This window comes from Schistocerca serialis, chromosome 6 (assembly GCF_023864345.2).
Source record: "Schistocerca serialis cubense isolate TAMUIC-IGC-003099 chromosome 6, iqSchSeri2.2, whole genome shotgun sequence".
Lineage (NCBI taxonomy): Eukaryota > Metazoa > Arthropoda > Insecta > Orthoptera > Acrididae > Schistocerca > Schistocerca serialis.
The window spans coordinates 648205112-648219255 of NC_064643.1; the positions used below are offsets into that span (position 1 = coordinate 648205112).

A 14144-nucleotide genomic window follows, 5' to 3' on the forward strand; every position below is an offset into this window, starting at 1 on the left:
ATTTGTGCTCATGAAATGGTAGAAGTACTTATTAATTAATTAAAATTAGTGCATGCTCTATGTTTTGCAAATATTATGTAAAAAATTAAAGTACTGACACAAAAGCTTCATGCAAAAATAAAGTAGTCATTTTTAATAAGTTTAACTACAATTCACTTGTATCCAACTTAACAGAATACAAATTACAGTTGTTACAGTTACTGATAGTTAAACATTATAGACTTTAATACTTGTTATTGGTAACAATAATGCATTTTACACCTACTGTAAAGTTTCTCTCATCACAAAGTCAGGCATGACTTAAACATTGTGATCAATACTTGAAAACAATATTCTAATTATAACTCAGAATTTAAAAATAAAACTGTACAGCAATATAACAAAAGCAAAGAAGCACAGACAGCACATTTCACAAGCAACAGCCAATAAAGAAACAGTGTTATGTTAGTAGCAAAGTTACATACTCGGACTTTCCGAGTAGCTGACCTCCACCTGTTAGTAGGACTGCGAGCTAATCTCTTCTGTGAAAGCCTGACTGATATCTGGCGTGACAGAGGAGCACTGCCATCCATGCTAAGATAATCTTCACTACCTTTAGTCTGAAATGGCAGGTATTGGCGATTAAAGCTTATCCAGCATGTGAACTGCAGAGGGTTATTGAGAAACAGACAGTATGTCCAGTTTCAAATGATTCTAAAGATACACTTGTATCACACCCGATAGAGCACAAAACATTACAACACATTTAAACATTTACACCATGAGACAAATTTCTTGAGCATTTAACATGAGATACCAGACAAGTAAAAGAAAAACCCATTTCCATATCATAAGGAAATTTGTCATTTTTATTTCAACTGAAATACCAACATTTTATGTCACATCTTTTCCTGTCTTCACTGGAGCACTATTTTCACCCACATTTTCCATAAATCTATCAAATGTTCAACAAATCACCTCTAGTCGTCTAGACTCTTGGACAATACAAGGACACTTTTCTCTATAAGAAAGGAGGTAAAGGGGGAAATAACTATATCTTTAGGTATAAAATTCACTTACTTTATCTTTGATCTCAGTTTTCTTTTTGAAGAAGAATGTCTCTTTCCCCTCCCCCCCCCCCCCCCCCCCCCCAAACAAAAGACACACAACAATTTAGGTAACTGACTGAAGATGTTGCATAATGTGAAAGTCCCTTCTTTTGCTATACTTTTTTTTCACATCAAACTATAGCTTGGGCTTTCTACTGGTGTAATGGTTTAATCCTTACTAGCTCTCTATGGTATATGTTCATGACATGAAGTTTGCACATGCATGATGTTCTTTACTAGTGTCTAACAATCCCAACAAGCATTTTCTTAAATCCACACTTTCTCATCAGGAAGACATGGCCAAACATTTGGGGAAAGGAAATTGGAACATTTCTCAGCAGCAGTGCATACTTTGGTGCACCTGTCATCCCAAAGGATTCTGCTTCATTGTTCCAGCAGTGTTTCCCACTTAATTTGATTTGTGACTAAAGAGACACTATTACAAGAAAGGAAATTCCAGAATGTCTAAAATAAACAAAAATGAGGAAAGGCAACTACCAACCTGTAGCTATTTCAGTGTAGTTCATACAGAAACATTTAACAGCACAGAGACATTTTAGCTTCTGAGCTATCACTCTTTTTCTAGTTTAAGTTCATGTTTTCAGACACATTCTGTAATGTTTTTTTATGCTGCATGCATCAACCTGTTATGGTTGAGTGGTTGCCTGCCTTCATTTTTGCTTACCAAAAAGACATCTTCGCATAAATGTGCACACACTGTAGGTCAAAAAAGAACATAAGGAGTCATAACTAGAGTTGCATTTTTAGACACTTACAAGCCATTAATAATCAACAATTGTGATAAAATGATTTGCTTTGTTGAAACTGTCTCTGTCACATCAGTTAGTTCTCTCTTGAATTGTGGTTTTCATGTCAATTTTTTTTTTGTATCATATCTCTTTTATTTATTTGTTATCTACTACTTCAATTCTTGTTATCAGGTTTGCTTATTAAGAATTCACTGTAACACTTACTCTTGGTAATCACTGAATTTTTTCTTTCCTTTATCATATTACATATTTTCATATCTCCAGAGCATATTACACTCACTTTCACATTTTCTCTGGTCTATACTACTGAAGACTCCTTACAAGTCCAAAATGAGTTTTCACATCATCTGAACATATGTGATATATTTTGTTAAAAGTAACTCCTTACGTACCCCACAAACTGTTCAGATGAGCAAAGTTTTTCCTATTAGATATCTCAGTCAATTACAAGGAATTTTGAATTTGTAATTATTTCGGATTTACAGTGTGTTAGACACAGAAGCAATGACAAAAATAACACTTCATGTTTCACAACTTATTTCTGGCAGTCTTTCAAAAATTTAACCATGAGCTGCACTAACTTTAATGAGATCCAAACAATCAATTTAAAAAGTTGTTAATAATTAGAGAAACTAATGAGAAGAAAAACTATCACTTTATACATAATACAACACAGAAATAAACTTGAAACCACAGTAGCCTGAAACCACACAAGCATATAATTTCCATTTCAGGAAGTACTGTACCGGGGAAAGTAAGACTTTACAATGAGATGAAGCATAACATCATAAGAGACCCAAAACAAAGAATTAACATGGAACTCTGCTTACTCAGCATGTGAGGAAGGGCAAAATCTGGCATTTAAAAGCAATCTTAACATTAAGAGAGAGAAAAAATTGTAGAAAATGGAAAATCCCAGGTTATCAGAATAGACAGTGGACAGAAGACTGCAATATACGCTACAAGGGACAAGTAGCAATGGGCACTGCGTTAAAAGAGGCTTATGTCTGTGTTTAAGAAAATTTCAGACATTATGGAACTGATTCTCGTGTTAACTAAAATTGCTTGACAGTGGACTACTATATGTTGTGTGCCAACAGGTCTTTTACCATTTCATTTCTATTGGGATTTGTTCTGAATATGTTTAACCACTATCACTACTGGCTAGACCACAATTCTGTTACAGACTTATTATTACGAATGCATTAGCTGCACACTATCTCTGCACTTTTCACTGTTCTCTGACATTTCTTAATAACACAAGCAGTAAGTTCTAAGAGAAAAGGAAATAGGACTGAATTTGGAACCTGTTGGACAATAAGTTAAAGCACCACACAAACAAAGAAAAAAAGTTTATTAGTGAAAGGGGCACCTGACCTTATATTATGCAAAAAAGATGGAAGCACACAGGAGGAAAAAAAATGTGGCATCAGACACTGAATCCATAAGACAATGTGTTGTAAAGAAGTGTCAGTGTAGGTTTCTTTTTTCCTGCTGACAGGTGAACTAACTAATGCAGTATCTCTGCTACACTGAACACAGACCAATGTCACAAAGAACATACAACCCATGTTTTGAAGCCTGTGTCCCTCAAAATGAGATGCAGGACTAACAATTATGCTACACATACCAAAAAGAGTAACCCAAAATGAAATTACAAGCAAACATAAATAGGAAAAAATATCCACTCACTAGATTGCAGCAGATCAGCAGACACAGGTTTGAATAAAATCTGTTCTATTGCAGTTGCGTAAGAAGATTATTTTTCTATTATCATTTGCATATACAGCTTTTTAGTGTTACAAAGACCATTATAAGCCACAGTAGGTTATCCCTCAAGAAACAAATGAGTCAATATCTGAAGACAAAAGCACCCAAAATATAAGCTACTTTTGGATTAGCAGCAATGGATAACTTTAGCAATACTGGAGTGACAACACTCAACTTGGTGACTTTCTTACAATTATTTTAAAGTATTACACCCCTTATAAACAAATAGTTACAAAACTGCTTTAAAAATGTGCAGAATACCTCCCAAACAGAGAACACACATTATTATACAGGTACGGATGGTCATACAGCAGTTTTATCAACCCTATGAGGGCAAAGCAAGCAGGATGAAGCAGTTGTTCTCTGTTCACAACAGTGACGACAGTAACAGGCCTTGTTCTCTGTTTTATTTCAGCTTACCTCTGGACGGCTGATCTGTGTTCTGCTCCCACTGATGACAGAGTATTCATTGCTTTCTAGAGAAACTTCCTGGAACAGCATATATGACCATCAATATGTTCAAAACAGCCAAATCACTAAAGTCCAGCAAGAGGAATCATGATTTTTCTGGTACAGAGAAGTAACTTGAGGGTAATATCTCAAATTACAAGTGTCCTTGTACACTGGGCAACAACAGAAATCACTGGTGTTAGCACATGCATTTAAGCTTTGGTGTGTTGCAGGACTCTTGTACAGCCACAGAGCAAATACTTGAATTTGAAACTGATGCACTACTTAGATTCTGCAGTCAATAATATTGTTGACAGCAAACACTGTTGCTGATTCATACTATCTCCTGAGTATGTCTGGTTTAGCTGATGGCCGTTAGACAATACAGAACAGCATTTAAATTTGAAACCATACAGCCACAGTAAATGAGTATATTGACTGTGTGATAGAAATGTAACAAAATTTGATAACAATGCCAAGAAAATAAAGTAGGTGACCAAAATCCAGCACAAGAAGTACTGTACACTGCACCTCATTTTAGGGTATGACATGAAATTTCATTTCCCAGACACACAATTATCAAGAAACTTTATTGAGGGGAAATACTGAACTTAGATGGAAATTCTTTACTCCCACTGAATTGAAGACAACCATCTTGAGCTATTTTCCACTGTTTTCACATGGACAAAATGTTTACTAGGATAGAGTTTCAAGAAAAACAGCAGAAATTAAAAACAGTCATGATACAGAGAATATGCTGTGTAATTATGCATAGAAATGAATTTGTCTACAAAACAAACTAAGGATACAGGAAGCAAGTGCATTCCCATAATGCTGGAGAGGTATAAAGACATATGAAGCCAAATGTGTTGATTCATCCCATGCAAGTTCAATGGATAGAATGGAGCTACACACATGGATATTCTTTCTTCAGTCATCCTTATATTTTTCTTCTGCCTTCATGAAAATATTTCTTATCTCCTCCTCCTGTATCCATATCATCCAATGATTAATGTTACATTCTCAAATCCCTATGCTCATGGTAAAACATCACTTCACTGGTTGTTAACCTTGTGATGATGAAGTAGTGCATGTATCCGTTATTTCAGTACCCCTTATAACACAACTGAAGGTATACTACTGATGTAAGAACTGAATGGGGTAGTCAGCACATTTCAACTGAAATTTCTGATACACCAAACCCTTTCCAATAATTAAACAATGGAAAGTCTAGGAAGGATTAACATTAATATGAAATGGACCCACAAACAGATAAATGGAAAAATTTAAGATCAGCGTAATAAGAGCTTCAAAATAATATGTGAAGTCGACTAAATGTATGCACCTGTGGCATCGAAAAGTACAAATGACACATCTCCACCATCGCAAGTTCTTTGACTCTGTTAACCTAATGGCCCATGCCATCTTGCTTGTTCAGTTGGCTGTATGACTTGTTGTAATGAAATATACTGAGTCTTACAAAAATGAGTCTGTTTCCTTGGGCTACAACCCAACTGAAATCCCACAGTGGTGACCTGATTAAGAATTCACACACTGTTTCCTCGTAGTGCAAGTATTTTTGCGTCTACCGTTCCACTTGGACATGCATCCTGCTGTGCAGCAGGTGGATATCAAAGCTCCTGCACCTACATTGGGACATTTTGTTGCTTCACCACCATCTGGATTACACGGCATGTTTCCTGCAGTTTCATCACCCCAACACTTTCGCCACTAGACAGTGCAACATGTGACTGCAGACTCAGGCTTTGCTTCTCCAATGAGTGTGCATTGATATGTGCATTTTGAAAACAATAACGAGGAGAGCAAAGTTCCTGAATTTCATCAAGCTGACACAGATTCTGCATTTCGTGCACAAAATATGTATCAGATGCCGGCCACCCGGGCGACTGCTACAGCAGTGCCGTGTGCAATCTCACCTTTGTTAGGCAGACCATGTGTACCGACTGTACTCCCGCGATGCCTGACTGCTTTACCGCTTCATAGGTTTACAAAGTGGACAATGCCCAGTGTATATTACGAACATTTCCAGGCCAGTTTCTGCCCCCAGTGACTGTTTGGTCCCACAGTGCACTATATAGGCCTCCACCTAATGTGAACAATGTGGCAAATAGTGATACTAACTGTGGTTTCCACCCCTCCAAACATGCCCTGGCTCATCATGTCGATAGCTCGGTGGGAATATTTTACTGCGCTGCAACGCTTACGTCAGCTCTTCCTCCCCCTCCCCCCGCCAATCAAGTAAACTAGCAGGAGGTTTCAGCTGCAGCTGTTCACCCACTCGCTTTTCACATGGCGCTGGCCATGCCTTCCGTGTAGGACTTCCGTGCCGCAAATGTTGCATTGGACAGTTCTACAGTATCATTTCCTAGTGCTTCAGTGCCGTTCTCATCTGCTCCGACGGACTGCTCATTCGCACTCTACGCAGTGCCATCTGTGTCAACAGTGCTGGTCCAGCGTCCATGTCATACAAGTGATACGAGGGACTCGTATACATAATTAACTGCACCTCGTCACCACCACCAGATCACTTGCCAACCCTACCTCCACTATCCGAGGACAACTCAGTAATGTGGTTTGTACTGGTGGAGAACTTGTTTGAACTGTACTGCGTCACCGATGACAATAAAATTCCCATGTCTCATGACTCAACTGCATGGGCACACAGACCTGATCTGCAACCTACTTCTGACACCGCCACTAACTTTGAAGTACGATTTTGCAAAACAGACTATAATCAAGTGCCTCTCGTGTTCCCCACAAGATGTTATTCTGCGAATACTGTACAAGGAACATCTCAGCAACAGCACCCCATCCCAGCTTAAGCAATGGCTACGCTTCCTGGTCAGCAAGATAATGATGCCAGACGAAACCCTGTGGTCTGTGTGTTTATCAAAACTGCCTACAGATCTCCAGGTTAACCTCCTCCCCCATGCCCTGGAATCCATCGGTTTGCATCGGAGGACGGCTGACCAGGTCTATTCACTCACACACCAAAGCTACTAACAGGAGCTCACACAACAGGCTTGCACTCCTGCACTGGTAGCTCGCCTAGCCACAGGCAGGGGCAGGGGCGGTTTACAAACCTGAACACACAGAGGATTATCGGCCACCTCCTCTCACAATGTACCCTCACCATATTCAGCGACGACGCAAGAAATTGCCACCCCCCATGCAAGCATCTGAAAAACCAATCATCCATTAAGCGCCAACTCATGCTACATTCCATCCACACCTCTGGCCCATCAAACAGCCGTCTTTACATCAAAGACTATTCTTCGAGTCGCAACTTCCTCATGGACACCGGCACTGACATCTCAGTCATACCTAAATCGATGGTCACAGCCCCCCTCACAGGCACACGCTCTCTCCTGTGAGCCATGTACTCATCTACACTTCAGACCTGCAGTTCCATCGAGATTCAACTCTGCCTCTCTTACAGCTTCTCCCTCCCCTGTATCTTCCACGTGGCGGACATAGCAGAATTGATCCTGGGAATCAACTTCTTATCACACCACCACCTGTCACCAAATGATGTTCGAAATTCTTTGTTTCACCACACCTCTAACTCCCATATCCTGTGTGACCACACTCCACCAACTGCTCCGAGTGTAAACACTGTTAAGTGTTTAGAGCATCAGTGAGTGGCTCTCGCGAGCATGACTTGTGCAACCGTGAATCACATCCTGGAGGAAAGTGCCAAGAGATGCGCCCTACACTGTGAGAATGCAGTTTTGAAATATTGCATTGCATGCGCCGAAGACGAGCTTGCCGCTATCACCACCCACATCAATTCACGCCACTCGGCAGCGCCAACATCCAAGCCTTCATCCGCCGCACCCGACAGCTCCACCAACAGCAGCACACAGGTTAGCAACACCACACCTATATCATGTAACTCCACTGTCAACCACACAGTGTTGCCCCCGCCTCCCCCGCCACCATCAAATGTGCTCGGCTCATTCTCTCTCTCACCTGTTTCGCAAACTGACACTCGCGTGCCTCATGACAACCTAGTCGTCCGGTCTCCCACCACACCCACCACCACCGTGCGCACGCCTGCCCACCATGTTGATAAACATTCCCCCCCTCTTGCGCCTCCACTGCCGAGTGCACCTCTCTCGCGTACTATGGACAATAGACAACATCTACGGGCTCTGCTCGTGCCCGCCTCACACTCAACATTCTCAAACTGCCATCCTGGATGGTGTAAACATAACAAAACTGCAACTTTTTCGCTGCCGTTCCCCTCTTGAGCAGACAACTATACCGCATCCAAGCCATGTGCCCCTAATAAATCACTGACACCATGCCCCGCTCGCACACAGTCATCAAACATTTGGTTTCCACCATCCTGAATGGCACATCATCACATCCGAGGGCCCACATATTCACCACAAGGCTCACCGCCTTAACCCACTCAAGTTACGCTCAGATCGCCAGCAAATACATGAACTTCTTGAGGAGGGAATTTTACAGCCATCCGATAGTAACTGATCGTCACCCATACACATCACCCCTAAACAGGACAGCTCCTTTCGTATGTGTGGCGATTACATATGCTTGTACACTGGAGAATTATCCTATACCAAACATTTCCGACTTCAATCACCTTCTCGCGGGTGCTACAATTTTCAGCGTACTGGATTGCAAACACGCTTATCACCAAATCCCAGTAGCACCCCCAAGACATTCCGGAAATAGTGATTATCACCCCCATCAGGTTGTACGAGTACCATTTCATGCCATTCGGGTTCAAAAACACTGCCCAGATGTAGCAATTATTTACTGACTCTCTCTTGCTCCAGTTTGACTTTGTTTTATATAGCTTGACGATATCCTGATCTTCAGCAAATCCGCGCAAGATCACAAATGCCACATCACAACAGTAAAGGAAACTCCCTCATCTTCGGGTACACAGTCTCAGCCGCCGGAATCAATCTTATCCATGCTACTCCCTATCACATAGAAAGAGCTCTGTGGTTCCTGGGAACAATAAACTACTTCCATCGTCATTTGCCTGCAGCAGCCGACACCCAGGCCACCCCACCAATGCCCTCGCTGGCAAGCAAATTTCAGGGACGCATCCCGTTCCATGGACAGATCCAATGCGCACAGCCTTCCTGGCCCTGAAAGACTCTCTTACATGAGCCATCGGATGCTGACCTCTTCACCATCACGGATGCCAGTTGTTCTGGGGTAGGTGTGGTCCTTCAATAATGCCACAATACATAGTCATGCCACTTCAGTTCTTTTCAAAGAAACTTTCATGCACCCAATAAAAATACTCAGCCTTCGACCGCGAACTTTTAGCAGTTTATGAGGCGGTGAAACACTTCCGCCCCGACGTCGAGGCCCAACCTTTCGAAATCCTGATCAACCATAAACAAGTAGCAGATGCCATACACACACCCCTCTCACCCTCCCCCTCCCCCCGTCGCTTTTGGCATTTCTATTTCATCTCTCCATTCTCCATTGACGTCCACCATATCAAAGGCGCTGACAACATCATTGCGAATTTCCTTTCCCGCATTAGTACCATCTCAATGATTGTTGACCTTTCCGACCTTGAGTCCCTGCAGAACAAGGATGAGGATACGCAGCAACTTCTCAACAGCAGCTCCACTTCGCTGTCTTTCATTAAAGCAAAATTTGCCAGTGTCTGAGAGGAAGTCTGATGCAACTCCTCCACTGGCACCCTACGACCCCCCTCATCCCCACCTCCCTCTGCTGTTCAGTGTTTGACACACTACATTGCCTAGCACACACTGGAATTAAATCTTCGACATGCCTTGTGTCCAAACGATTTGTGTGGTGAGACATGAAGCGCAACTGTCAGACCTGGGCCCAGAACTGTATCACCAGCGCAACAAAGTCATCAGGCACACTGTTCCACCTCTCCGCAAATTTGACATTCCATCTGGCCTCTTTCGCCACATACACCAGGACCTCATCAGTCCCCTTCCTCCCCCCCCCCCCTCCCCCCCCTCTTAGAGGACTTCCATTATGTTCTTTCTGGCATTGATTGTAGAGGGTAGAGGCCGTACCTCTCAGCAATATAACTGCCAAAACTGTGGCTAAGGCTTTTGTTTCTTCCTGGATTTCCCACTTCGGCTGCCCCACTACTGTCACCACTGACCAGGCTGGCAGTCTGAGTCAGCACTCTTCGCTCAACTCTGCCAGCTGTGTCGCATCAACAAATGTCACACAACTGCCTACCATACCCAAGCAAATGGACTGGTAGAATGGTGGCATCGCACTTTCAAGACAGCACTACAGTGTCACAACAGTCTTTGGACAGATGCCCTCCCATGACTACTCCTCGGCCTAACGGTTATCATACAAAACAGATATCAAGGGCAGCTGGGGAGCTGTTACAACCTGCCTCCCCCAACAATCCCACCCCCTTCATCACTTCGTTAGCCGGATCTGACCGAATTTTGCAAACATTTCCCTGCCCCCCTCCCCCTCCCTGCCCCGTCTAGCCATACTCCCCCCTGCTCCTACACGCCCTCTAATCTCCTTTCATGCAAGTTCATTTTCCTCCACGACAACAACCTTCGGGCCCTACTTGCTCCACTGTACTAAGGCCCATATGAGGTCATAACCCCACTGCTAACATGATGGACATCCAGGTTAAAGGTTCACCACTTACTCAACGCCATTCGTCAGGTTCTCGCCCCCTATCTCTCTCTCTGCCTCTTCCCCCTACCCCCTAACCCCTCTAGTGGTTCTGCAAACTGACGTCCCGCCCGAACGTGTGAAGGACAACACCATCCTCACTGACGACAACCACATCTTCATCCAGCTGCAGGACAACTCACCCCATCCAACCGGGGACTTGGTTCGTCAGTTGATTGCCTGCTCCCACGCGGCATTGACCACATGTTCCTCCAAGCTACGGTAACCCCCCTAGGGAGGTTTCATCTACATCTACATCTACATCTACATGGATACTCTGCAAATCACATTCCAGTGCCTGGCAGAGGGTTCATCGGACCACCTTCACAATTGTCTATTACTACAATCTCGTACAGCACGCGGAAAGAATGAACACCTCTATCTTTCTGTACGAGCTCTGATTTCCCTTATTTTATTGTGGTGATCATTCCTCCCAATGTAGATTGGTGTCAATATTTTTGCATTCGGAGGAGAAAGTTGGTGATTGGAATTTCGTGAGAAGATTCCGACGCAACGAAAAACGCCTTTCTTTTAATGATTTCCAGTCCAAATCCTGTATCATTTCTGTGACACTCTCTCCCATAATTCACGATAATACAAAACGTGCTGCCTTTCTTTGAACTTTTTTGATGTACTCCGTCACTCCTATACGGTAAGGATCCCACACTGCACAGCAGTATTCTAAAAGAGGACGGACAAGCATAGTGCAGGCAGTCTCCTTAGTAGGTCTGTTACATTTTCTAAGTGTCCTGCCAATAAAACACAGTCTTTGGTTAGCCTTCCCCACAACACTTTCTGTGTTCCTTCCAATTTAAGTTGCTCATAATTGTAATACCTAGGTGTTTAGTTGAATTTAAGGATTTTAGATTAGACTGATTTATCATATATATGAAGTCTACCGAGTTCCTTTTAGCACTCATGTGGATGACCTCACACTTTTCGTTATTTAGGGTCAACTGCCACTTTTTGCACCATTCAGATATATTTTCTAAATTGTTTTGCAGTTTGTGTGATCTTCTGATGACTTTATTAGTCGATAAACGACAGTGTCATCTGCAAACAACAGAAGACAGCTGCTCAGATTGTCTCCAAAATTGTTTATATGGATAAGGAACAGCAAAGGGCCTATAACACTACCTTGGGGAACACCAGAAATCACTTCTGTTGTACTCAATGACTTTCCGTCAATTATTATGAACTGTGACCTCTCCGACAGGAAATCACAAATCCAATCACATATGCAACTGGAACAGGAAAGGGAGGTAATGACAGTGGCACATAAAGTGCCCTCTGCCACACACCCTTGGGTGGCTTGCAGAGCATAAATGTAGATGTAGATGTAGATAACTGAGACGATATTCCATAAGCACACAATTTCACTATGAGCTGCTTGTGTGGTACAGCATCAAAAGCCTTCCGGAAATCCAGAAATACAGAATCGATCAAAGTTCGAATGATGCCAGCTGATCACGTGAGGGGGACAGTCCCTCCCTATACCGCTCCATCCTCATGTGCAGGCCAAGACGTCATCCACCCACACCGCATACAGCAGTTCCACGTTGACCCTCACCACCAGACACAGCCCCCCTCCCGGGAGGGTGAGGGGGGAGGGGGGGGGGCCTGTGTGGCTTCCACAGGTATGAATGACACACCCCCACTACAGCAAGTTCTTCGACTCTTTTAACCTAATGGCCCAAGCCATCTTGCTTGTTCAGCTGGCTGTATGACTTCTTTTAATGTGGGCATCTGTAATGGAATATACCGAGTCTTAGAGAAATGAGTGTATTTCCTTGGGCTACAACCCAACTGAAATCCCACAGACCAATGGAATAGCACATCGACAACAACACTCATTGAGGCATTTATAAACAGACAGTTTTTGCTTTGAATTTATGGAACAATAGTTTGAAATTTGAATCAGTCTACCAGTCTAATGATCTTACTTAGGACAGATATTGAGCCAAATTGAGAGTATCCTTTTAAAATCAGAGCTTGAGTGAGATAGATAACACAAATTCCTTTCACATCAGCATGTAATGTTCTTGTGTGAAAAACCTAATCAGAATTAAGACAAAAAAAGAACACTTGTATGCCACACAGGAGAATCGAAAATGCACGAGACCCTGAATCTAGCACAGGCTCTGCACAAGTATTTTTAATGCTATTATGTTTGGTGTGTGTATTTTATTCATGTTATTAAAAAGGTTTTCTGGTGCATACTTCAACACAGCCCACAGTTTGTAGACAAGTTTTGTTCTGCATTTTGCCTTATTTAGCATTTCAAAATAATTGGAAAATAGTGGCCACATAGTCCGGGCTCCACAAGATACTCAGAAACAATAAGTGACTTGGACGATTGCTTTGAGATAATGTGGGTATAGATTTTCAGAACAGGGGAACAACTATTTTCTCAAAACATCTAGACAAACTTTTATGTGCTTTTATGCACTAACTGGCTTGTAGATCAGTTTTACAATTCAGAAAGCACCCTATAATAAACTACTGAAATTGGGTCTGCGCACCTGACAATATGATGTTGTTACAAAACTTCCCTCAGCAGATATAATTTATCATGAAATACACATCTTTCCACTTCTCTCCTCCTGCTAATTAGTGCTCACTTCTCAAAGTGATTTTATTCCATGACCTATCTCTATTACACTGTTCAATCTTGTTCTATGCATACCAACATATATAAAAATATTATTCACATTTATTTTAATATCTTGTATATATTATTGGAGAGGAAACACCAATTCTGCTAAATGTGTCGACAAGGCAATGAAATTTAGTTATCTATTAGCTTATCTTATATGCCACATGTAAAATGTCAACGTTACTAACAATTCATTACAGCTGTGTTCATAGAAATGCTGCTCCAATTCCTTGTTTGTGAGTATAGAGCTATGAAGACAGATGACAGATTTTGAACTCCATACAGACTCTGGCACATATACCCTGAGTGCTGCATTATCCTACAGTCAGATTCTCCAATTCATTTCATTAATGTATTCCTAAATACAGAAACATATACAATAAGTTAAAATTCTTTACTTTAAAATATAGCAGAGTGCAAGTAACAGACACTTCCAACAACATACTATAAAAGAATGCATTTAACTACAGATTACTAAGCAACTGCATAACATCGATGGGCTACAACGCATTCTAATATACAACTTTAAGTGTTTTCATCACTTCAATTATGACATCCTCTATTAGGAAGGAAACTGTTATTTTATTTTTTTATATTTATCACAACACAATCACCTGAGAATTTCACAATGCCATAATCAGTTTCAGTGAGCCAGTGGTCATCTTCAGATTAAAGGCATATGCTACACATGGTTTCTTTTTGCACTACTGC

General features: G+C 41.8%; 1 protein-coding gene across 1 annotated transcript in view; it reads right to left on the reverse strand.

Moving 5' to 3' along the window:
- The window catches only part of LOC126485089 (piezo-type mechanosensitive ion channel component), a 699946-nt gene that overhangs the window by 460842 nt on the left and 224960 nt on the right, over positions 1–14144 (reverse strand). Inside the window, exon 8 of the mRNA XM_050108694.1 lies at positions 4049–4117. Coding sequence (XP_049964651.1) covers positions 4049–4117 — 69 coding nt within the window. The remainder of the gene's footprint in view (positions 1–4048; positions 4118–14144) is intronic.